Source organism: Patiria miniata, unplaced genomic scaffold (genome assembly GCF_015706575.1).
Source record: "Patiria miniata isolate m_02_andy unplaced genomic scaffold, ASM1570657v1 HiC_scaffold_29, whole genome shotgun sequence".
NCBI lineage: Eukaryota > Metazoa > Echinodermata > Asteroidea > Valvatida > Asterinidae > Patiria > Patiria miniata.
Window position 1 is genome coordinate 1,113,664 of NW_024037068.1, and position 25,031 is coordinate 1,138,694.

Sequence of the window (25,031 nt, forward strand, 5' to 3'; positions counted from 1 at the left end):
TAACATTGGCGTACCACATGGAAAGGCAATCACTAGTGCGCCCACGTATATGTCGGGGCATGTTCGGGGATTGTCACTTAAATTTTGCCCGAGGGGTGGGGATGTTTTCACTTCAAAAGTCACAATCCCCATGTCTTGGGTGGGGCAGCCGGGGGTGGGGGAGGGGTGGGGGAAACAATTGATAGGCGTATTACTAGGACACTTCCATGCCTGACACCCATCACACTTTCTGTACAGCTCCAAATGCCTCAATAATGGGGAGTGCATTATGACAAATGCCAAAGCGAGCTTTGGAGCATCCATGGAGGAAAGCTAGCCCAATAATCATAAACATGGGCAACTCGGATTGGTCTATGTGCAGGTTTTTCTCATGATTACCACTCCTAGGCTTTCCTCCCCGATCTAAAATTAACTTTTTCCTTCCCCTTTCAGAGTCTTGGCTACTCTTTAAAGGGAATGTACATCATTGGCTTTTGCTGTAATTTTCGGAAATGAACTATTCAAGGGGTTAGAATAATAGATCAAATATTGTTACACTGACATTTGTGAAGTTTTGTGTTCGAAAAGGTTGGAAAAACCAAGAAAAACAAAAATGTTCAAGTAGTCTGGTTCCCTGATTCCACAAAAGATAAAATGGATCAATTTATAGATGATGGAAAATTGTAAGGCAAGGGAACCAGTCTAGCTGGCCTGCACCCGTTCATGAACATGTAACCAATAGCAAACAAAATTTGGACTAAAAAATGGTAAATTTGGAGCAGTAGTTGAAAAATAGTTAGGTTTTTCCAACGCTGATCGGCCGACCACCGTTGGAAATGTATACAAAAATACAATTTTCTCGAAAATGACTTCACACCAGGTGCCATAATTTTACAAGATGCTTGAGACTGTCATTTACCAACATCCTAGTAAGGTATTTTGTAAAAACTTGGTAGTTTTATTTTTCGATGTTTGCAAATGTTGTATATTCCCTTTAAGATTGGAATTCACTTTCAAGGGTTCTTGGCCCGTGCAAAACAAATAAACAAACAAAGAACCCAATAAATTCAAAAAGCTAAAAAACACTGTGACACTCTGTCTGGAGTGAGTGCATGAAGTAAGGAACACATCTCGGTATCCATTAATTACTATGTACAGATAAACACCACCAAAAAAAAAAAGAAAGTCCACACTCATTGGAGGGGTCATAATTTTGAATCTGATCGTTTTATGATGATGTCATTTGTATAGACCTTTTGGGAATTTTGTTAGCTACATTTTGATACCCCATTTGCTACCAAAGACTGTAAATTGTCCAAGATTGACAACGGTTTATGAAAAATGATGCAGTTTAAAAAGTTGAAAAATTCAAAGATTATGCGAGGAGAAATTGCTAAGCGTAACCACACATGCCCGTAATTGGCCCCTATCGACTGCACGGTGCCCGAACAAAGCGGGGGCCTTTCCATTCGTGTGCCCCCATGCATGCAAGCACTGTGTGATGAAATTCCCTGCCATTCGTTGTGGGCAGTGTGACATTGTCATGCAGCAATTTCAACTAGCGCACTTTTTAAATTTGCAACTTTTCAAACTGCCTCATTTTCATACACCGTTGACAATCTTGGACGATTTACAGTCTTTGGTAGCAAACGGGGTATCAAAATGTAACTAACAAAATTCCCCAAAGGTCTATATGAATGACATCATCATAAAACGATCAGATTTAAAATTATGATCACTCCAATGAGTGTGGACTTTCTTTTTCTTTCTCTTTTTGCAGTGTTTAGTTTAACCTCAACAGTAAATGCTTGTAAAATTTAGTTGTCCCTTTAGTTAATGCTGCATTCACAATATTTCATCCTGAGTAATTGAGTAAACCAGTTTTTGCTTACACTGCAAAAGAAAAAAAAACTGACTGACATTCTCTTAATCTTTCAATTTCAATTTAACGTTTTTGTTTATCTTATCGAGCGGAAGTTGACTGTATACCCTGGTATTTTATTTTTGTATTTTTTTTTAAATATTAACTGTGCATGATGACTGTACATGCAACTCGATAACAATATTTGAATACAATATATACAACTTTTAGCTGCACCACAGAACCATATGTTTGACAGGAACACAATTCAGGGCAATTCTTTTGGTACTATACTGGGTATAGTTAAAGATTTCAAATTACAAATATGTACACAATATAGATCTCTCTTAGACACATATCTGAAAAAATGTCAATTGTATAAACTGGACGGATAATGAAATTTATGAATTCACAAAACATCGAGGGGACGGAAAACGCATTCCTATGAAGAATTCAACCACCGTTTTTTTTTGCAACAGCTTTTCCAAACTTAGAAATTTCTTCCAACATTAATATATACACTCACCAAAAGGTAAGATTCTTGACTGCCATATCACGGACTACCAGCCAACTCAGGAATGCTTTTGCTCACTTCTGTTGAACCCTGGGCCATCATTCTCCTGCATGTAATGTTGCATTGCCAAATCAAACCTACGAGTGTAACCAATCAGAAAGAGATATTTTAGGGTTAAAATTAAGGGTTACATCTCTATGTTCCGACACCCCTATGTTCCGACACCCCTATGTTCTGACTGCACATACTCCTATTCCTCACCCTAACCAAACATAGGGGTGTCGGAACATAGAGCAGTCACCAAAATTAAGGTCTTCATGATATTTGCCATAATTATGTAAATGTGATTATGCAGACAGCAGGTTTGCCAAAGCCTGACGTCCTTTTCCTACAGACTTTTTTCACTAGTAGAAGGGTTGCATAGCATTAAAGGTAAAATACAACATTTGCTTTTGCTGTAATTTTCAGAAATGGATGGGATTGGGGGGTTTTAGTATTTTATAGCAATTATTGTTACACTGACTTGTTTAAAGCCGTAAATACCTACGTTATTTGTTCCCATATTTGGGTACATTTTATATTTTTTTAATATTTTGAAAAGTATATTTTGGTGATTCTACTTTAAAAACACATCCTTACTTCAATAACATTTTCTGAAGCATATAAGCGACTGAATAATTATGTGGACATAGTAACGATCCAGTTAAGCAGTTTGTGTGTCCATCAAGCCCACCAAGAGTATATCACAAGTCCTTTCACAAGTCCAATCACAAGGGGGAGGGGAGTAACTTAAACAAGGGAAGACTTGTGATGTCTTATCGTAATTATGATGGACTCGACTACAACGCTGCATGCCCCAAACTCTACCTTAACATCCATCAAGCACAAAAATGTAAAGGCCAGTCTCTTCAAACCTCAATATCACATGTTGACAAAAACATATCCCCAGAACAAACGATGAATTATTTATCCAGCCGTCCTTATCAGTAATTAGCTGCCCAAAGAATGGAAGAGAAAAATTTCATAAACTAACATGTTGCATTTCCAAATTCCTTATCCTTCCCACGTAAAACAGAAGGGTTTTTTGCATACAGGCCTCGCCAAACAAACCCAAAAAAAGAGAAAAACATCGGATCACGAACTCCCCGTTTATTATAGCTATTCATAAATCAAACAAATTAGAGAAAACATGGGCAGATATTTTTAAACTGCACGTTTAGTCACCACAATCAGTGATAACCATGGGAACACTTCAACCTCCAAGCAGCTGTTATCTAGATAAGCCATAGCAAGCCTTCAAACTCCATAAACATGAGAATTAGAGTCAAAGAACGACGCAAGAGAGCTGATTAAAAAGATTGTATATTATCGCACAGCAACTGGGCTTATGAAGAATGCATGTACGTCAATTCCATAAAAAGAACACAACCGGTACAGACAGATAAAAATTTAAAAACCACATGTACATTAGCTGGATTTTATATTTTATTGCAGAACCATGAAACCTGAGATCCAGTCTGAAACTTTGTGTGGTTTGTATTTTTAGGGTAAGGTCGTTCATTATGTTAGGCCATCTCCCAAAGCATTAACCCTATTACAGTTTAACTTCTATTTACTTGTTTTGCTTGATGTGAGGGATACATTATCATGGGATCCGTGCACAAACAAGATAGAGAGGTTTTTTTTAACACTTTCGAGAGTCTTATGGACGGGACACACTGCACATGTGCGTCCAAGTTCTGCATTCAATAGGGAACATTGAACAATAGAGGACAACAGGGTCCCAAATTCCTGAAGTGTTCTTTCAGCAAAACGAAAAGATTTCACATATGGATGTGTGTGAATTGTTTTTGGTTTGCTGAAAGAATGCACACTGTTTTTGTGATCCGTGGACAGAATTTTAAAACGGCGGTTGTGTTTAAAATTCAGTAACTTGAAAAGGACATGAGTGATTTGAAAGATTTTTGTACTAAAAGAAAGCTTATGAATTGGGCTTTCATATCCTAGATTTTGAAAGTGCTACTGTACACGCAGCACTTCACCAAAACAATAGTCCCGACATTTGGGTTGCTCTTTTTTTTGACTCGCCCTGTATATTATTAAAAAAATGCACAGCTGTATTAAAAAAAGGGTCTTTCTTGAATGCTATTGCATGAAATTTGACCATGTAATTATAGCCTTAATTGCAGTGAAATCCACGATAGGATTTTCATCAGTTTGCTCATGCTGAACACCAGGCTGTTGCTTTCACAGGTCAGATGTTGGACTTGCCTATTGATTGATATATCCGGAAAATTTAAATCAATGTATGGTCATCCTAAACAGAGGCGAGTCTTTGATAGATATTTGACAGGATTTTATTGATTGGGGGAGAAAGGACATAGTTTCTCAAATTAAAAAAAAAAGTCAAAAAAGTGTCAAAAGAGTGCACTATAGACCTTATTCACGAGGAAGCCATTTTGGATCGTGTTCCCTGAATGTATTTAATAAATTGTAAACTGTTGGATGGGATGGTGCCAGACTATTTATGCGTTCCAAGCCTCACTTTCAATTTTTTTTTTAATGTGGCTTAAACCATTGGGGTATGTTTAATCTCAAATTTTAAATTATTGAACAGAGCAGAATGACAATAATTTGTAATTAACTTTATGTCATTGCTTTCATTTCGCAAGTTCCAAAAATGAAGATTTTATCTTGCTTTCAATTTAATATGGCCGACTCGTGAATAAAGCCTATACTGTACGCAGCATACAATTACATACATGTAGATGATAGTCTTTGGGATGGAGTAATTGCACAAACGTAAACCTCCCGTACTTGGACTAAAATTTTCATCCTTTCCTTCGTATTTGAGAATCAGATACTACCACAAAATCAGTGATTTGGGGTTCCCCAAAAATATTAAATATTATTCTGTTTATATAATTGATTCCTTTGTGTACCATGCAGATTTGTACGTCACAGAAATTTTCAAAAAAAAATTCCAAGATACAGATCGCCGAAAAATTTGAAGAAAAAAAGCAAGAAAACTGAACGTTTTATAAATGCTGTGTAACCAGTCCATCCAGATTTATGCATAATTGTGTCTATAGATATTATGATAGGAAAGAACATAATATCTAAATTATAATTTCTCTTGTCACTGCAATGGCAATTTGTGTCATATTGTATCATTTGTGCTTATACATCAAAGGAACACTGTAACTTAATAACAGTCGAAGGCTAACTTCATCTGCTTCATTTTTCTAATGTACACTGCTTCAGCAGGTACTTAATAGCGATGCAATTCTTCAACCCAATCCCAATTATTTTTTTTGAATTGTAACTCCCGGATGAATTTCTTGCATGTATGCACACAACTATGTGATTCTTGTTCCAAACACTCCCACACACAACCAAAACTGGAATTTGTATCCTTGTGGAGTCATTTCTTTGTTCTTGTGTACTAAAGTTTTCGAGTTTGAAAGTGAAGTTTCAAAATGTTTTAACCAGAATTAATTTCCTAGGCTGAAATTTGGACTTAATATCCCTTACATAAAATACTTCACTTTGCAACACACCTTGGAAATTCCTACTTTTTGAGTAAAATCCATTTATCTATTTTGTAATAACCTTGTTGAGACAATCTATCAGAAATTGCCTTGTGGAGACGTACATGTTTACAATCTTTTGTTCCCTATTATGCTCATGTCTCCACAGGGTACCGTGTACCAGATCATGCACACACAAATGCAAATTTTTGGCCTGTGCACATGTTTTCAAATGAATCTGTTTTTAATGTTGTACATACATTACACTTCCGTTTTGAGCACACTCAAAACAGTGTATACAGTGCTGAGTAGCATATGGCTCTTCAGCATGCAAGTCCGTTTTACTGGAAAGAATTGTCTCGCAACCTTGGTTGAACGTCACAACCCCCCCCCCCCCCCCCACCCCAATCAAACAATAGAACCATTACGTCCAGGGCATTTCTGAATAGCGCTCAACAGGTGTCTCCACTTTGATTGGTGGACTGGCTGCCATGGTAACGATCGATAGTTTGCTTCCGCGCTGTTCAATAGTCCACCAGCAACGCACATTCCATTGGTGTTTTTTTTATCACATCTAACGCAAGGCCATGCTTGGTAGACAAAGTGCTTTCCAAATGGGCTTGTGTTTTTTTTACTTGGTTATAAATAATTGAATATCTGGTATCAATATCTTAATATCTGTTCAGTAACGAAGGAATTTCTGTTAATATACATGCATTCAAATGTAAGTCCTCATTTCATCATTTGTTCCCTTTAAATTTAGGCATGCAACTGGGAATTTAGAAGGAAAAAAACAAGGAAACTCCAAACTACACAAGACTATTTTTTCAATTTGTAACGGCATTCGTGAGAAGTAAAAAAAAACAAGGAAATCAGTAGATCCGAGGAAAAGTTGCATGCCTGTCAATTGGTATGTAAAATTTACATACCGGTATACAGAAACTATACTGCTTGTGTATTTCATCCTTTGCTTCAAGATACACAACTACATGTGTATGTAATGTACCGTCATATACATGCAGTGCTGCATTTCATTCATAACAAATTTTACACAATACTGCTTCCTCTCTATAATTTACTAACAAAAACTGTTTGCAACTTTTAATCGTACAATTATGAGTTTCAAAACAATTTTGCACTTTTGTATGGCACTTTGGGATAGTGCCAACTATATGCATGCCTACTCAGACTCAGTGGGTACAGCACTGGCATTGTATTTTATAGGTTTATGGTTCAAATCTTGATTCCAGAGAATTTCTTTTTTAAGAAAAAAGAAACCATTCAAGGTGCTACAGAGAGCTTTCCGTAGTTTTATTCAACACAGTTGGAAATTTAAAGACGCAACTCGGGCAAGTGTTTGGAAAAACAACAGATGCAGTTTACTTTTCTTTTGGTGTTTGTGTTGAGTTATCATTAATGTATGCATTTGAAATGGTATCTTAAAGGCATGTGTAAGATCATTTGCGCTTCATGCATTTTGTTCGTTTCCAATAATAACACCACTCAAAAATCCATCGAGGAATGTTCAAAGCCCAACTTGTTTAAGTTTCAACTCAGTTGATATTTCACTTTTCGAGAAAACAGTGAAAAAAAACATGCACAACCTTTTGATCACAAAACACGATTTCATCTATAGCACTCTTTATTTCCAAAAATCAGTCAATTGACTGAATTTTTGAAATCACCTACATTTCTTGATTTCTTCTTAATGACAGCAAGCCAGACGTAATAATTTCACGGGGTGATTAGTACCAGTACATGTATGATTCTTAATCCAAGTAAGCTATTTGATAATAATTTGGTAGGTTACAAAAATGCAAATGATCAATTAATTGCCTGTATATGACCTGAAGGCCTACTCGGAAACAACTCATAAGAGTAAACTTATCACAAACACAAAAGTGGTTGGCACACGTGGTTAAAAGTACACAGGACTAATTTCGAATTACAAACAAAGCTGTTGCATTTGTTCATGGGAGGAATGCATCGTGTGTCTGAGTGCATACGTACAGAATAATGCCCAATGTTTTGCTGAAGTTGTCATCGATAAGAGTCATATTTTGCACTTTTTTTACTGCAGCAGCATAAGCACAGGTTTATTACTGTACAAAAACATCACATAAAAGGTCGGGAAACTATGCATGCATATGCCAGCCTTTTATCAGGTACAGTTTGGAAACTACCAGTACACGCAGATACACAGATCTAATTTCAAGGTAGCGATTTTAATGATCAGTTGAATGACTTTACGCATGGTTGGCTTCAAACAGGAAATTGACGTGGACTTTATACTGGTAGGTACTGTCTCAAAACGCACAGGCAACAGGGAATTTGGATGCTACTTTAACTCAAATGAACTGATGTTGAATTTAAATTGGTTATTAATAGAATCTCCATGCTTACAGGCAGGTGGTTCGTGTACATGTAGATATATAGCTTTTCTTGTTGAGTACATGTACAGACAACATATGTACATGGATGCTTGAAAACTTCACAAAGGATGCAATTTAAGTTTTTAAGCTGCATTTTCTTGTATTGTTGAAGTTTAACTGCTTGTTTTTGTCACACCAAATTACATACATGATGTATATAATTGAGTTTGGAAAGTACTTACATGTACCTTCCAGGTGCAAGAGCTTCAGAAATTAGGCTTTGCCCTTCACAAATATAATTTATTTATTAAGCATTAAAGGGTACCGGTACATGAAGAACATATTTTGTACTAGCGAGCTATAGTGCCATGGGTGCTTTAGAGGAATTCTTGGTACCAAGCAACCACGGAGACGGTTTATGTTGCACATTGCTTCGTTAGTCGCCATTTTGAATCTTGCGCTGATCAACGTCTCTGGTAGACTATGGAACATCCCCTTGCAGGTACAGCACGGGTCTATATGCGAGCAGATTCGTTGATTAATTATGCAAGACAAGACTGCGTCTTAACCTCGAGATTCTGACCTTCAGCGGGCGCCTTCTACATTGTATCTGGTCTTCCATAACAAGTTGTTGTATTAGTTTTATAAAAACATGTCAGCCAAATTGACCGATAAACAGCTCCGTCCACATCTCTGATTGCAATGACATCCAATTTCTAAAGTCGACTCTGATTGGCTGGCACACGGGGTCGCATAAAATTTGCACTGCTCACATGTATCAGACGTTGGTTATGGAGAGGGCTCTGTTGGACAATGGGTGATACTCAGACTACCTCTCGGGAAGATCCTTAAGATCCATGATCCAGATCAGGATCTGAGCAAAACATAGGAAGGGATCCCAGATCCCATCAGGTACTGTGGGAAACAAACAGCACCCGATTTCACCAAGCACTGCGACACGTCGCAACTCGAGTTACGACGTGTAACACGTCGCAACTCGGGACGCGTCATATCTTCCATTTCACGAAAGTTGCGATGTGTCGAACGTGTCGTAAGTTCCTTGACAACAGCTTAAAACACGTCGCAAGTTACGACGTGTCTAGTGGTCATCGCAAAATAAGAGAGTCATTTCTAAGCCAGTTTTATGCCATAAACATTACTTTAACGAGATTATAATACCGAGGCAATGTGTATAAAGTTGTAAATAGAAAATTCATTGAATAATTATGAATTAGACCGGAATATTAGAGTTGAAATTTCAAAGTAGCTATACAGTCCAATGAGAGATTGTTTTCCTTCAAAATTGCATTGCACGGCTGCCATTTTGTTTTACGTTTTAACAAATTTCGAGCTGAGATCCGACGACTCTTTGTTGAATATCAGACGACTGTTTACTGTACACTGACTAAATACATTAAACAGTCACCGAGTTGTGATATAAATACACCTACGACGCGTTGCACTTACGACGTGTTTTGTGAAATGGATCGCAGGACGCGTCGCAACTGCGACGCATCGTAGAGATACGACGCGCCGCATCGCTGCGATGCATCGTAAGTTACGAAGAGTTTGATGAAATCGGGTGCAGGCCCAATAACAATAGCAATCTGCCTAACTCTCTCCCTCGATGTTCCCATTGACAGAGCTGCCAACATTTGCATCTTGCGATCATAGAGATTGTGTACCCACAATCAGGGAGATATTTAGAAAATTACATTCAACATAATAGGGACAAAAGTTTCCATAATCAGGGAGATTTTCAAATTTGTTCATCAGAACATGGAAATATTGGTTCATTTTCAGGGAACTTTCTGCAAATCAGAGAGAGTTGGCAGCTCTGCATTGAGGTGTGCTTGAGCAAAGAGTCCACACTTCTTGAAAGACCAAGCTTACCCTGAATCTTTTGAGTCTCTCAGCTCGGGGATTTCTACGCCAGCTGGGCAAGCTTTACAACTGGTGAAGACCCGGCCACTGCGATGTATCGACCCCCGTCTGTGCTGTCCAATGCCTGCACGGCCTTGCCATCAAGATCAACATGGCCAATCAACTGAGGAAACAAAAAGCAAATAAAAACGGTGAATGTGGTCTAGTTCCTGTCCCCTACATTTACTGAATTATGAGATTACAATTCCAAGAATCAAGCCTTAGCACGGAGGCTGAGTATTTCAAATGAGCCCCATGGTTCAATAGTTATGGCGTCCCACTCATGTATGATGCTATGCACATGGGTTTCAGCCCTGACGGGAGTACATGTGGTTTGTGTTCTTGGGCAAGACGCTTTACTACAATTGCCTCTGTCCACCCAGGAGTTTAACCGAGTCCCTGCGAAGGTAGAGACCAGGTTGTGCTTATCTCAAGCTGCTGCAGAAAAATGGTCCCATGGCCTGATGAACAGGGTGATAATTGTGAAGCACTGTGAGAGTCTGGCATAAGGTGCTACAGTATATTTATAAACACCACATTAGACGAGTATTTTGACATGAAGGTTGGCGACTCCAGACTTTAGCAAGTTTAAGGCCATCAACCTTTGGTTATGAAATAGAAGGTAGTGAAAATTAACCAATATATGGTCCTGATTAAACATTAAAGGTAAGTACAAATATAGATCATTTGTCATTCGTGCATTTCTTTTGTTTAAAGCAACAAAAGTGCTCAAAATCTAAAGATGGGTGCTTAACAGCTAACCTGATGGAGATTTAGCTCAGTGAATGCTGTATGTTTCGAGAAAACAATATTCTAGGATCTCAATTTCAATTCAAAAGTTGCCGCGTCATGTTTAGCACTGCGCCCGATATCAGCATCTGGGACAAGTTCTCATTCAGCCGAATGCAGCTGCGCGATGTCACGCACTGAACCGAGGTAAAAATAGCAACCATGCACGTGTGTGCGTCGTGTCAACACTTGCACGCACCCATTCACGAATTTGCCGAATTAAAAAACCAACTACTGACAGAAATTCCCAAAAATGCGTCACTTGACTCATCTTTGGAAATGGCCTTCTTTTATTGTTTTCTTCAAAATGACAGCATGCCAGAGGGAATAATTTCACAGGGAGTTTATTGCCATCACTATATTTAATCCAAGTAAGCTTTTCAACAATAAATTTGTCAGTTACTTTTTGGAAAGCTGCAAATGATCTACTCTAACTCTACCTTTAAAAAATACGTCAAAAAAATTGTTCAGTCATCTACATGTAAATTACCCTTCCCACGCTACAGCAAGTTTAGGGGCATCAACCTCTGGTTACGAAACAGAATGTGAATGTACGTACTTAATTTACGGTTAAGTACTATGTATGATACATGTGCACTTACAGAAATGACTAGCATGTGGGAAAAACTAATCAACTTTTTCTCAAAATAGACATACATGTACCGTACCTTTACCCGCAATATGAAGAGTCACATCAAACTGACAAGAAACTAAGCATTGGTTCAATGTCTTTAACTATGATGAAATAAACTGGTCAGTCTTTTTTGTTGTAAATAACTGAAGTAAACTTAACATGTAACTGGAAGTTTGTCAAGCCACTTTTTCACAATTTTTTTTTTTTTTTAAAGACATCCTGTTTCTCCGACGCCTGCCATTTGTTTCGACCATTCAGTCTAGACACAATGATTGTAACTCTTCATTTGCACAAATCTTCCTGGCAGACGCCTGGCTGTTCATTTGCTCACTTAAGCCACAGGCGGGCCGCGTCATAGACCTAAAAGCCGATTTGTTATTCCGCCGGTTCACCGCCGTACAACGGATGCCTCGGGCGTACGCGTGATTCTTACCACCAAAAAAAATATGACAAATCCCCACTGATCACAAAGTCAGTGTCTCATTACTTTTAGCATTCTCGACAAATCAAATTTGCAAAATGAGAAATTTGATCGTGGACAGTTTGTACATGTAGTGTTGTCTAAGATGAGGTGATAATTGGTGTTCTAAGTGGATACTACAAATTTCATATGAAACTGGTTTTCACATGGAATGAGTACACTGACAAAGAATGTGTAGTAGTTTCACACCCAAATATCAAAGGATAACAAGGGTCACACTTTGTTTACATGTGCGCTTTTCCATGGGGCTTTTAAACTGTCATGCCCACCAGGCTCCCATAAGAAAGCACAAGTGTAACCAAAGTATGACGTCATCAGTACATAGGCTTATTGTATTGTATAGGCTTATTGTCTAAAGAAGGGTGCTGAACAACTAACCTGATGAAAAGTCAGCTCAGTGAATGCTGTAGGCCTATATTCCGAGAAAACAATATCGTAGGATCTCGATTTCAAATCAAAAGTAGCTGAGTCATGTTTTGAATTGAGCCCAAATTCAGTGACCGAGACACGTTCTCACTGAGCCGATTGCAGCTACGCAATGTCGCGCACTGAACTGACAAATTATAGCAACCGCGCACGCGTGTGCATCGTGTGAACACTTGCGCGTGCTTCGCTGAATAAAAAAAAAACCGAACTACTAACAGAAATTTCCAAAGATGCATCTTTAGATGCATCGTCTGAAAGGCCTTGTTTCATTGATTTCTTCAAAATGACAGCTTGCCAGAGAGAACAATTTCACAGGGAGTTTAGTCCCATTACTACCGGATATCTTTAAACCAAAACTGCTTTTCAACAATAACTACGACAGGTACTTTCTGGATAGCTGCAAATGATGGATTGTACCTTTAACTCCTCAGTCCCACCCTACCCCACTCTTAGTTGATGAGATACATGTATTCAGGAAAATAGAAACTACACCTGCTGTTTAATTCTTGTAGCTTTTCAGATATTGCATGTATAGCCTCTCAAGTTTCAGTTACTGTTTCTGTTACTTGCTTGCCCAAATACCAGCTTGGAACTGGTGATTCAAATTCATGAAAGACTAACTTCAGTGTTTGCACAAAACCACAAGCACACCCACACGTAAGTTCTACCGCTAAACTGTGATCAGTCACGGAATCTCACAATTTAAAAAAATAACAGTCCTTCTGATTTGAGGCGTGCGATCACACCCCCACCCCACTGCACGCCTAAAAGCTTCCCAGAAGTGCCATTAATCGCATGCCTGAATCCCTCTATACGGCACACCTTGGAATACATTTACGGCATAATTATACCTCATAATTTGTGGGCAAAAAATTCACCAAGATGAATATTATGAAATAAAATACCAAATTTTTCAGTCCCAGTTTGGACCACAGAATCACAGGCCTAGAAATATCACACGCCTAGAAAAATAACATGCCAAGAAAAATCCAGGTTTGCCATTTTCCACACGCCTGTGAATTTCAAATCATCAGGACAGAAATTTAGCTACCATAAACAACTGGAAAACATATGTCAATATTACCTACACTAAAAATATATCTTTTTGAGATTATGCAACTGACGCACTAGCATAATAATTGCATAGTGCACTGCCATAAACCTAAAGCCGCATACACCATGCTCCTCAAAACAAAAAATTGTTGTCTTTCTCAAAACAGATTTTCAATTTGTATGTTTTGTTTCAATGGAAACACTACTTTATTCCTCTGAAAGAGGGCTTTCGTTATAGACACAAATGAACCCGCCCAGTGAGATCCAAATTAAGGTATTGCCTGGCAGCCAATAATTCAGAATTTTGTGGAGAAACAATTCAATAACTAAACGTCGGTGCCTTTTTTTCATTCGATGTCTCATTCAAAAGTGAATAACTTTTATATGGTAAGGAAACTAGCAATGGAAAAAAAAATCGATTTTTCGAGGTGAAACTTGAAAACTGCACGGGAAACGCATCTTTAAGGCTGTTTGTTTCAGTCACAGATTTTCACATATGAATAATAGTCTGAGAAGGTTTAGCTGTATGTGGGTGTATTTTTTGTATTGGGTTAACCTTTCTAAATCTCAGTGAACTGCTTTGAAGGAGAAAACTCAGCTAGAGCACTCCACTACACCCACTTCGCTCCTCAATATTGTGTTACCGTTGACTAATATTTCATGATATTTACCGACATCGTACTTGTACATGAGGGGGCCGGAATAATGCATTATGTGATAGTCCCCAGCATTTAAGGACCCCTTGCCTTACGAAACCCAGCACAATGTGGCAACTTCATCAATTGTGTAACACGATATTGCCGCGCGACCAAAACACGGCGGGGACCCGACAAAGTACAAATTCAGCCAAACGAAATCTGAGAGATGAAAATCACCAAACCCAGGACGTTTTCAATGAAGTACATGTATTTACTTTTTCAATTTGTTATTAAAAAGTCTTCCCGACTACCTGCAAAATATCTGAAATGGCACATGCTTAAAATTGTTGGGGTAAGTTGCACTGTCTAGAACGGGCTCCAATTCTTTGCTTGAAAATGGTTTTGGAGAATTCAAGGGAATTCAAAAGGGCGAATTCTGTGTGAAAACCAAGCAGTATAAGGAGAAAATGTGAATTTATGTCATGCAAGCAAGGAAAAACGAGGCTAAATTCAGGCATGCAACTGGCAATTTTGGAAAAAAAACCAGGGAAAATCCAAACCACACAAGACTTTGTCCAGTGTTTTTCAATTTGTAATGGCATTCATGAGAAGTAAAAACCGAGGAAATCAGCAAATCCAAGGAAAAGTTGCATCCCTCTTAATCTAATTCACAAATAAATTGGAAAAATGTTCAGAAATGCATGTAAAGTCATTAAAGTATTCAAAAACATACACATTTTTCGCTCAATTTTTGCACAATGAAACAAGTTATCATTGTATACACATTTATAAGGAAAAGACAGTTTATTTCACTGTTGTCAAACAAACATCAGAAATAATGTAAAATAAGAAGACTAAACTCCAGACACTTCAATGTTAATATTGTTAACAAACTGACGACAAAATCAGCAATAACATTTTACCATGCTAATAACATGATAAATTGTCCATGGATCCGAAAATGAAAATGTACACATCCAGCTGTTGAACACTCGCACATCAACAAAATATGCAAAACAAGATTCCTATTTACTCATTCTAGCTAGCTGACTGTGCAATTTTTTCCTTTTTTTCCCCTCTTTTTTTTTTTTAGTTTGCTGTAAATTATCATACTTGATCCGGCATCACACGAAAAACAATTATTCCCCAGATAAATACACAGGCACAGATGTGGTATCACACACGCTGTGCACTTTACTTTAATGTCACTGCAAGTCACTTCTGTCACTCAATAGAGGGCGCTATTTGAAACTTGCAGCACAAAGGGAGAGCAAAGTTTCAACAAGAGAGGGAGCTATTGCATGTCATTGTAGCTTTTTTGAAAATAACTTCTTTACTTTCAGTGCTGGAATATTTATTTCTAGTTAGGCAACGGCTGTGATTTAGATGCCGAGACAAACATTGTGTGAATAAACTCCAGTGTAATTACAGTTATACTACAAATTCTATGGCATAATTTTGTCTAAAACTTACAAATTATCCAGACACTATACACTTTAAGGGCACATTAAGTAAACCCTCCTGCTGTTTGATCAGCCACAGACAGTCAAAAAATCAATCCGCTTCCCCTGCCATGCCTTTTACACTGGCTGGTCATCAACAGTCAGATCATATTTCAAGCAAGCACTGTGTCTAGTCAAATGCAGTCAACAGACAAAATCCATCAGCTGGCTTATCAATCACCTACAGTCAAACCATAGCTGTATCATGTGATTTAAACAGTCACAGCCAGTCAATCCTGCCTTATGTAGGCTGGGAGCTCTTAACTGTTGAAAACAGTCACTTGATTGATTCTGACTGGAAGGACAACTTTGCACAGAACGTATGTTTGCATAGGAGGGTTTTAAAACCAATCTATGTTTGTTTATTGTTATCCCATGAGCGCAAGCGCAACACAGAAAATGTAAATCAAATTATGTAGTACGTCTTTATCGGGTGGGGGGGGGGAATTGTTTTTGTGTCCCATATGCAACATGGCTGAAGGTGGAGTGGCATATGGGCTACAGGTTCACTTCTTTTTCTGTGTTACAGGAGCACGAGTGGGATAACAACTTTACTTCACGTCAACTTGATGCCCAGTTCAGATGGAATGCGTAAGCGGAAAGCACAAGAATCTAAAACTAGTGTGATACGCGTAACTAGCGCAACATCGTCTGTGCTATATGGGATGTTACACTGTTGTTGCCATGGATCGACCAATCAGGATCGAGGATTCAAGTTTTGTTGAAGATAATATTCTGTGGTGTACTCGTGCTCGTGTGATAACTAATAGCACAACCTTACCTGGTTAGTCGTTCTGTCGATTGCTTGGGCATTGCACGTTCCACTCCCCCCTGCCAACACGACATTGTTATCGCAAAACTGGGCACAGTAGAGAAACTCTCCTTTCTTATCGGTACCCGAGAGGGGGACGGACTGCTCAAGTCTACCCATGGCTAGGTCCCAGACCTGAAGGGCGCTGCTGGCAACCCAAGATGCAGTTAGAATCTTACCAGACTGGAAAAAAAGGCAAAGCAAGTTATTATAAGACTGCATCGGTAAAAGGGCTCGACTCAATTCATAATCCGGGCCAATTTCCGAACAAGTTCCGGGTAGAACATTCACTTTGTCCCGAAGCTCTGCATTTGTCCGTAATCCGTGACGTAATTTTAATAGTTGTCACACGATTCCGAAGAAAGTCGGGAAAAACTGCTTTCAAAATGGCAGGCAGAGTTGATTCAACAACTGTTTTGTGTCCGAACAGAAATTATACTCATGTACAATCAGTCGTCGTAACTTGTAATTATCCTCGTCCACCATTTTTAAATTTAACCCTAACTGCCCTGAATCCTTCAAAATCCTCTTTGCCAAAGTGGAGGAATTTGGAGGATTGAGGTTAAAGTGGCAAAAGTGCGTAGGCCGGACCTTGTGTTGTTTTTGCTCAGCCATGCATAAATATAGGCCTGGATTATGCTTGAAATCCTCCGTACTGCTCCAGGATGTCACTGGCCAAGCCTCAACATATTGACAGTCACTGCCGCAGGATTTTGCAGGATTCAGGCAGTCGTCACCCCTACACAGACCATATCCATGAAATAATGGAGGAATTTGCAGGATTGAGGCTATATATGCTATTTTTCCATGATGCCAATTGGAGGATTTTGCAGGACCGAAGCTACATCCTAGCAATAGGGAGTTAGGGTTAAAACGTCGCGCAGCTATGCCAACTTTCATGAAATCGATCGTAAGTTTATTGCGCAGCTGCACAACTAATTAATTGCTTAGATCCTACAACAGGCATAAGATACGCACTGTTTCGTGAAATCGGCTGCAGGTCAATGTGGTAATAAGGGGGAATCTATTTCAATGAAAAATTTCCAATTAGAAACACCAACATACCTTGATATCAATGCCACTTCCACATACATGCGGACCGCCAATAGTTCCCTGCACACCATGACTCGTTCGTTTATCCCAAATCTGTCCAAGAGAGATCACAAAAACATTCAGTATTTCTTATTGGTAATAGCGGACCCAGTAAGTTTTATCAAGCGACGTGCCCCTCGTGCTGGAGTTCTTGTGAGTGGTGATGAAGCAACAGACAGGAGTTTTACTCAGTCTATGGCGTTGTTTGAAACAGGCACCAAGAGCTAGCTAGGCCTACATAATAACATGTATTTATAATTATAACACCTCACCCACAGATTCTGTGTCTTGATTGGCCGAGAGCGAGTCACATGTTACTTTCTAATTTTGCTATCTTTCTGTGCACGGCCAAAAGTACTATGCGCATAGCAACCAAAGTACTATACCATTAGCAACCAAAGTACTATTTCCACGGCGCGGTATTTGTGTGCAAATGCATGCTGGTGTGCGCGTTGAGCGTTGTGCGTAGCGCGTATTATTCCAAAGAGAGCGCGCCGCAGACTTGGGTTCAAACATTTCGTGAAGGGGTAGTTTTTAAGAGAGAAATACATTTTTCACCAATTTTGTATTGAAATTGAAGTTTATTTCAACTGTGTTCAGATTTCAATAATTTAAAATATTAAAATCAAGCAGAATCTGTGGGTGAAGTGTTATAAAACAAATATGGAATGCTTTATCTCGTGGTGAAGTAAAACTAGCCTCCCTCGGTGATCCATGGACCATTCTATTTTCCCTCGGCTTCGCCTCGGGAAAATAGAATGGTCCATGGATCACCTCGGGAGGCTAGTTTTACTACACCACTCGAAGCATTCAATATTTGTATAAGAGCACGTATCCACCATAAGTATTGGTTCTCAAGGTGCTACATCATTTATTACCCTGCTCACTGGGCCAATGAAATATTCCAAATACCATCTCAGCTCCCTGGGGAGTATATAGCTCAATGCTGCCAATTCGACACAAAGCAGCTAAAATCAATCACAATAACCATCTCTGCCCTCACAAGTACCCATTTACTCCTGGGTGGAGAGAAGCAATGAGTGACAAAGTGCCTTGCCCGAGGACAAACGCACCATAGCCACAGGCTGGACTCGAACCCACAACCTGCAGAATAACCCGCAGACCGTGAATACATAGTATAAATACATTTTTTCGGGGGGAGGTTAATCATCCTTACTCGCAGCAGAAGCTGAATTGCGAAGGACGCAGCTACAACATGGTTGAGCCAAAGGCATGTAAAGGCACCTTAGACAGCTGCCATATGACCAATGTCTAACCACAGATCGAAAGTGTTGATTTTTGGGAAGGGAGGAAAACCAGAGAACCGGAGAAAAACCCTCGTGGCGCAGAAGAGAATCAACGAACAACCTCACTTTTTCACATATGACTTGAGCTGGGAAACATACCCGGGCCAGAGCGGTGAGAAGCGTGCACTTAACGCACTGCGCCACCCATGCCGACCCTCCGCGTAGTAATAGCCCCCGACAAGAGATCAAGCACATGACCTCTGATGCTTTCGCAGCCACTTGCATAGTAATTTTGACTTCGCCTTTACCTTGAGACAGTTGTCCCAGCCTCCGGTGACAAAGATACTGTTGTCGTCTGGGTGGAACTTGAGAGCAAAGACCCGCCTGCCATGGCCCAAATCGTTCTCGTCCTCACTCACTGGCAGGAGTTGGTTGGAACCCTCGTACGTTTGTAGTAACTGGAGGGAGAAATTATCAAATCTCAATACATTTGTGGCAATTGTGTACTTACGGGCCCCTATTTAATTTTGGTCAAGCTAAGAGTCAAAAGTGTGAATCTGATTTGATTTGACCAATCTTAATTAAAGGTAGGGTAGATCATTTGTCGTTTGAAGCAACAAAAGTGCTCAAAATCTACAGACGGGTACTTAACAACTAACCTGATGACGCTTTAGCTCTGTGAATGCTGTATATTCGGAGAAGAAACAATATTCTAGGATCTCTTTTTCAATTCAAAGTTTTCCCGAGTCATGTTTTGAATTGAGCCTGAAATCAGCATCCAGGAAACGTTCTCATTTAGCTGATTGCAGCTACCCGATGTCACATGCTGAACTGATGAATTATAGCAACCATGGCAACTGTGCGCGCGTGTGCATTGCGTCAACACTTGTGCGCACCCATTCACGGATGCGCCAAATTTCCAACGATCGTTGCAAATGGCCTTCTTTCATTTTTTTTCTTCAAAATGACAGCATGCCAGAAAGAATAATTTCACAGGGAGTTTAGTGTCATTTCTATTTTTAAACCAAGTAAGCTTTTCAACAATAATTTTGTCAGTTACTTTTTGGATAGCTGCAAATGATATACTCTACCTTTCATTATCATCTGATAATGTTAGCGCTCTCTCTAAAAGTCTGAATCAATCAAGTTTTACCTGATTTGTTTGGGCGTCGTATAGCCTGATGCACAGATCCTTGCCTGCTGTGGCGTACACATCCCCATCCAAACTGAAGTCTATCGCATTGATCTCATTATTCTTTTCTAGATAGAGTATGAAAATCAAAACAAAATTTATTTCTTTCTTTGTAAACTCCTAGCCTGAAAGTAGAACTAGGGAAGCAATTAATATCCCAAGCTCAGGGTGACACAAAGACTGCCATCTATGCGACAGTATACAAATATAGCATGGTTTGAGGTTGGATAGTCAATATTAGCTACCCGAGGTATTGGAAGTTGACAAACTAGTCCCGAGGCGAAGTCAACTTACAATACTGAGGGGAGCTAATATCGACAATCCACCCAAAATAAACCACGTAATATTTGTTTTACTATACCTCATACATATTCAGTTGCTGAATTTTCTCGTTGCAGTACGCAACCTTGGCATAAAATCTTCAGAGAAACTTGTCCAGCTCACCAGAAGAATATTGGTCAACCTCAGAAAAGTTCAGTTCTTTTGCAAAACACAAACAGTTTCTACCGCATTGAGGACAACTTTCTTTTAGCAGGGGAGACGTCTTTATTGTCCAAAATATTCTCCAGTTCGGCATCATTGACTTCGGGAAAATGCTGATTAACATTTTTACGTGTGCTGTCATCTTTTCTGATGTGCGTAGCTAGGGAGATGTTTGTGCGTACTACACCCGTGCGACATTTCCACGATTGCGTCGTAAAGCGCATGTGTAATGGACTATCGTACGGGTAACCAATGCGATAGTCTACTACGTATTCGTATTTACCCAGTGCGTGAATACCTGCGTGCACGCTTGGTAAACAGCAAAAGTAGCGGCCGGCACGTGATGGTGAATGGACCAGTGAGAATTCGGCTCTCGGTCATGAATATGTATGAGGTATAGTAAAAGGGACTGTAAATCAAGTTTCGGACCGTTGGGAACACTGACAAACCTTAAAGAGGTTGTGGAATGCTCGAAGACCTTTCCGTCATTTTTTGGGTATATGTAACGACTATTGTTTCTGTCATGAAATGGGTACAAAGGGTACATTTGAGAGCTATTTTTCAGGTCCTGTTTCGACCCGAACGTGCAATTTGTGTAAAAGTCGTCGTTGCGGGCAGCAAACAAAACACAGTAAATCGTGACGTAATAAACAGGACTCGTTTATGCTACTCTGCATTGGGAGTCCTGTTTATCACGTCACGATTTACTGTGTTTTGTTTGCTGCCCGCAACGACGACTTTTACACAAATTGCACGTTCGGGTCGAAACAGGCATGACAGGACTTGAAAAACAGCTCTCAAAAGTACCTTTTGTACTCATTTTATGACAGAAACAATAGTCGTATTTATTTCATCACACCTTAGGCTACATATACCCGAAATATGACGGAAATGTCTTCGAGCATTCCACAACCTCTTTAATGGATAGACACAACACTACTCTGTTGTTTTCTCACCTTTGTTGAACATTTTCTTCTTTGTTTCTTCTATATCCCACACGTTGATGTTACCGTCGGCACCCACCGACACCAGCTCGTTTTTATGCTCGGGATGAAAGCTTAGCCCCATCACCGGTAACTCCATGCGACCTCCCTTATGTAGGCTTTTCACCATCTCACCCGTATTAGTGCTGTACAACTGGAAAAACAAAAAACAAAACAGTTATTATGAAATCCTAATATTGCGCCTTTCGTAGAAATGCTAGTCTTACTTAGTACCACTGCTATTGGGGGGGGGGGAGGATAGTATACAGATACAACATGGTTTGTGGGGAAAAAGTGAAAACCAATGACCCCGAGGTGTTGGATGATTGGGACTATCTTCGCCTCGGGAGATAGTCCCAATCATCCAGCACCTCGGAGTCATTTCCCCGCAAAAAAAAACAACATTGTATCTGTTTTACTATACCTCATAAATATTTATCAGGCAGCTGCGGTATTTCATTGGTCCATTTCACCATGTTTTTGATCGTGCAGTATTTTGATAAACTGAAACATTTATTTATTTTATTTTAAGAGACAAACAGAATAGAAATTTAATGTTGTGTCATTAACTGTACCATTCACACAAAACACTGGATTTATTATTACATTGTATTGTCCAAATTTCACCCAGTTCTTCCTCCGTAAAATCGCAAAGCGAGCACCATGGGTTACCATTGCCGTAATAGACTGGCACAACTATCCTCACGGGTGATCACCACGGTACGCACATAAAGCGTCTGCGTCGTTGGTAAAAAGATAACACAGTACTGGAATAAATCTAAGGCTGCTCTCCTTGTATGCGCCGGACGCCCGGCGATCACTGCAGCTCTGCGAGACTGCCGCATTGTACCGCATGACCGCGCCAGCTTGCCTTGCGCTCAAATACTGTGTCAGACGAAACAGTCCAGCAGTGGATGTTTCGGAAAACAATAATCCACCACCTTGGATCCATCATTAGAACAAAAAAAGTGCCTGCGTCCTCCTTTTTTGAAAAAGTTTGTACGAGAAACTGTTTTTTTTATTTGGCTTAATTGCACAGTGAGTGATAACGTGCTTGGATCAGTCCTTAACCAGCTCGTGCCGGGAAAACATTTGTATTTTGACAAGAACGGAACGAGGCGCGGGATTACTATTCACTCGACCTCAATGCCAGGCGGGTTGAAGCCATCACCCTCGGGCAGCACACTCATATTTCCGGCCTCGCTCGCTGCGAGCGCGTCGCTGACAGATAGTTCCGGCCTCGCTCCCTGCATGTTTATCTGTCATCCATTTTGAACCCCGCAAAACCTTTGCGCGAATACACGTCATCCGGCGTGAAAAGAGCCAGTATAGTATCGAGGTCCCATTTGAGGGGCTAGCCTGCATGCCCAGACACCGCAGCTAGGGCTAACTTTAATAGTTGGGACCACAAACACTGCAATTTACCAGGACTCCCCCATTTCCACAGCCGATTGCCAGCAAATCGCCATCGTGAGAGAACTGCAGGCTGTACACCCCTGAGAAGTAGTCAGTGATGTCGATGACTCGTAATGACATCAGCTTGGTGAAGGTTGCTTGTGGTTTGGACTGCTCACTGTCGATGGCACGACCAGCGCGGATGGCTGCTTCAAGTCGTCGGCGAGCCATGATCAACTATGTGCACTGCAGGTGAGGTGATCAAAACATTAATCATGCACTTTTTATCATCAAGATCCATATGAGCAACAGATACAAATTTACTTTACATTAATTTCTGAATCAAATAAACACAAAACATACAAGAAAAATGCACAAAGATTTAACATAAAAGGACGGAAAATGAAACTATGCACACCTCCCCCCCCCCCTCCCCCTTCCATGCCTTGCATGAATTGGTGATCAGTCCACTGGCATGTCGCACACACTACCCACCATAAATGTGGCTGAAATACTCCGTACTGTACAATACGACCTGTATTATTAGTTTTTAATGCTGAATGTTTCAGAGTTGTAGGAGTTTAAAACCAAAAGATCATCATGATCATCCACTTACTTACTGAGAATCGTTCACACTTTGCCGCGTGTACGCCGTACTCGACGGACGGTCGATCGTCGTCTGTAAACAAAACTAAAACGTACTCTCTGAAATGCGTGTCGACGTGAAAATCAATAGAGGTCGCTCTTGTGATTTTGCAGTAGTGTCTGTGGATAAAATAAAACCACAGACACAATGCATGCAATGCGCGGTGCACTTTTAAACAAAAAGAACACAGTCCGTTGTCGGGCAATAACTCAAGCAACACAAGATGTATTAAATTGAAATTTCGTTCAGTGATTTTTCATGGTGTTCATCATTTGGAGATTTGTGTAACATTAGTGCATTTAATTTCATGAGAAACCATCAAACAATAAAGAAAATAATATGACACGAACAATAGTGTTTTAAACCGTTTAACGCGAATACGATCCGAATGTCACTTTTCATGGAAAGCACCACATTCACTTTGCAAAGGATTTGCTGAATTGACATTTTGATTGTTTCACTATTCTGCAAGGGCACCAAAAAAAATTATGACTGGTAAGCCAATTTAATAATGAACTTTTAGATGAAAAAAAAATACTTCAATTGCTCAATCCGTTAAAATTATATCACCATTTAAACGAATTACCCTAAAATCTGTTTTGTCCACAAAATGCGATTTCAAGAGTTACAATTGTCTTCAAACATCACCAGCGATAAACCTCAGTTTTAAAAGTTACAAATATTAAACAAAGTCATTTTGAAGACCCGTCCGTACCAGTGTTAGCCAAAGCAGGGTTGTTAATAGAGAAGTTGTTGAAACAAGTGTCATTTTCTTTGTTGTTCCAAAAAGTCAGAACACACAATAAATGACTTTTTTGGACGAAACTGATCTTAGGGTTAATCTAATCTAATCTAATGTAATCCTGCACCATGTTCCGAAGGACGTTGGCTCCACGAATGTTCGCTGAACTTCGCTCTCCACTCCTGTCTTGCGCTCTACGGTGTGCCAGGTAGAGGGCGCTGTTAACCTTGATGTCATTTTCCCATCTCTCCCTTGGCCTACCCCGTCTATTTTCCCAGTCGTTGTTTCTAGAAGGATGCGTTTTGAAACACTGTTGTTTTCCATCCTCACTATGTGGCCAAACCAGGCAAGTTGGGTTTTATAATAATGTGTAATAAGGTGATTAACTCCGGTGGATTGCCGTCAGCCGAAAATCTCCTCCACACCTCGTCATGAACAAACATCTTAGGGTTACTTCGTTTAAATACTGATAAAATGTTAACGTGTATAGAGCAATTGAAATAATTTTCTCACTTGAAAGTAGTTGAAATGTGCTTCCAAGTCATAATAATTTTGGTACTACATACGGTACGTATTGTATATGAAATATATTTCTTTGCCGTTTTGGAGTTACGGTTTTTTTGGACTCGCCCTGTAAATGTCAAACAATAAACCATTCATATATCAAGAGCCTGGCAGAGCAGTGCAGAAGAGAACCGTTGCTGAAAGTTGGCATCACGTGACCACAACATCCATAAG

At 39.7% G+C, this 25,031-nt stretch overlaps 1 protein-coding gene across 3 annotated transcripts; it reads right to left on the reverse strand.

The window, feature by feature from the left end:
* Nucleotides 1-1,750: 1,750 nt before the first annotated feature.
* LOC119735997 (uncharacterized WD repeat-containing protein all2124-like) lies at nt 1,751-23,603 on the reverse strand. Of its 3 annotated transcripts, none has more exons than XM_038209983.1 (9): nt 23,526-23,603; nt 22,936-23,151; nt 21,484-21,664; nt 20,006-20,112; nt 19,161-19,310; nt 17,579-17,659; nt 16,484-16,696; nt 10,150-10,303; nt 1,751-2,491 (listed from the first exon to the last, which is right to left on the reverse strand). In XM_038209983.1, the coding sequence occupies exons 2-8, from the start codon at nt 23,134-23,136 to the stop codon at nt 10,184-10,186; spliced, it is 1,053 nt and encodes a 350-aa protein (XP_038065911.1). In that variant the 5' UTR covers nt 23,137-23,151; nt 23,526-23,603; the 3' UTR covers nt 1,751-2,491; nt 10,150-10,183. The 3 variants fall into 3 exon arrangements, with proteins under 3 accessions (XP_038065911.1, XP_038065909.1, XP_038065912.1); XM_038209981.1 differs by having other exon boundaries at nt 23,522-23,597; XM_038209984.1 differs by lacking the exons at nt 22,936-23,151; nt 23,526-23,603 and adding an exon at nt 22,117-22,202.
* Nucleotides 23,604-25,031: the final 1,428 nt, after the last annotated feature.

Excerpts from the sequence above, each read along its gene's own strand:
- LOC119735997 (XM_038209983.1), bottom strand. The coding sequence starts at position 23,136 with ATGGCTCGCCGACGACTTGAAGCAGCCATCCGCGCTGGTCGTGCCATC. Across the intron at positions 19,311-20,005 it reads ACGACGCCCAAACAAATCAG|TTACTACAAACGTACGAGGG; the intron begins GTAAAACTTGAT and ends TTCTCCCTCCAG. Across the intron at positions 17,660-19,160 it reads GCTGGGACAACTGTCTCAAG|ATTTGGGATAAACGAACGAG; the intron begins GTAAAGGCGAAG and ends TCTCTTGGACAG.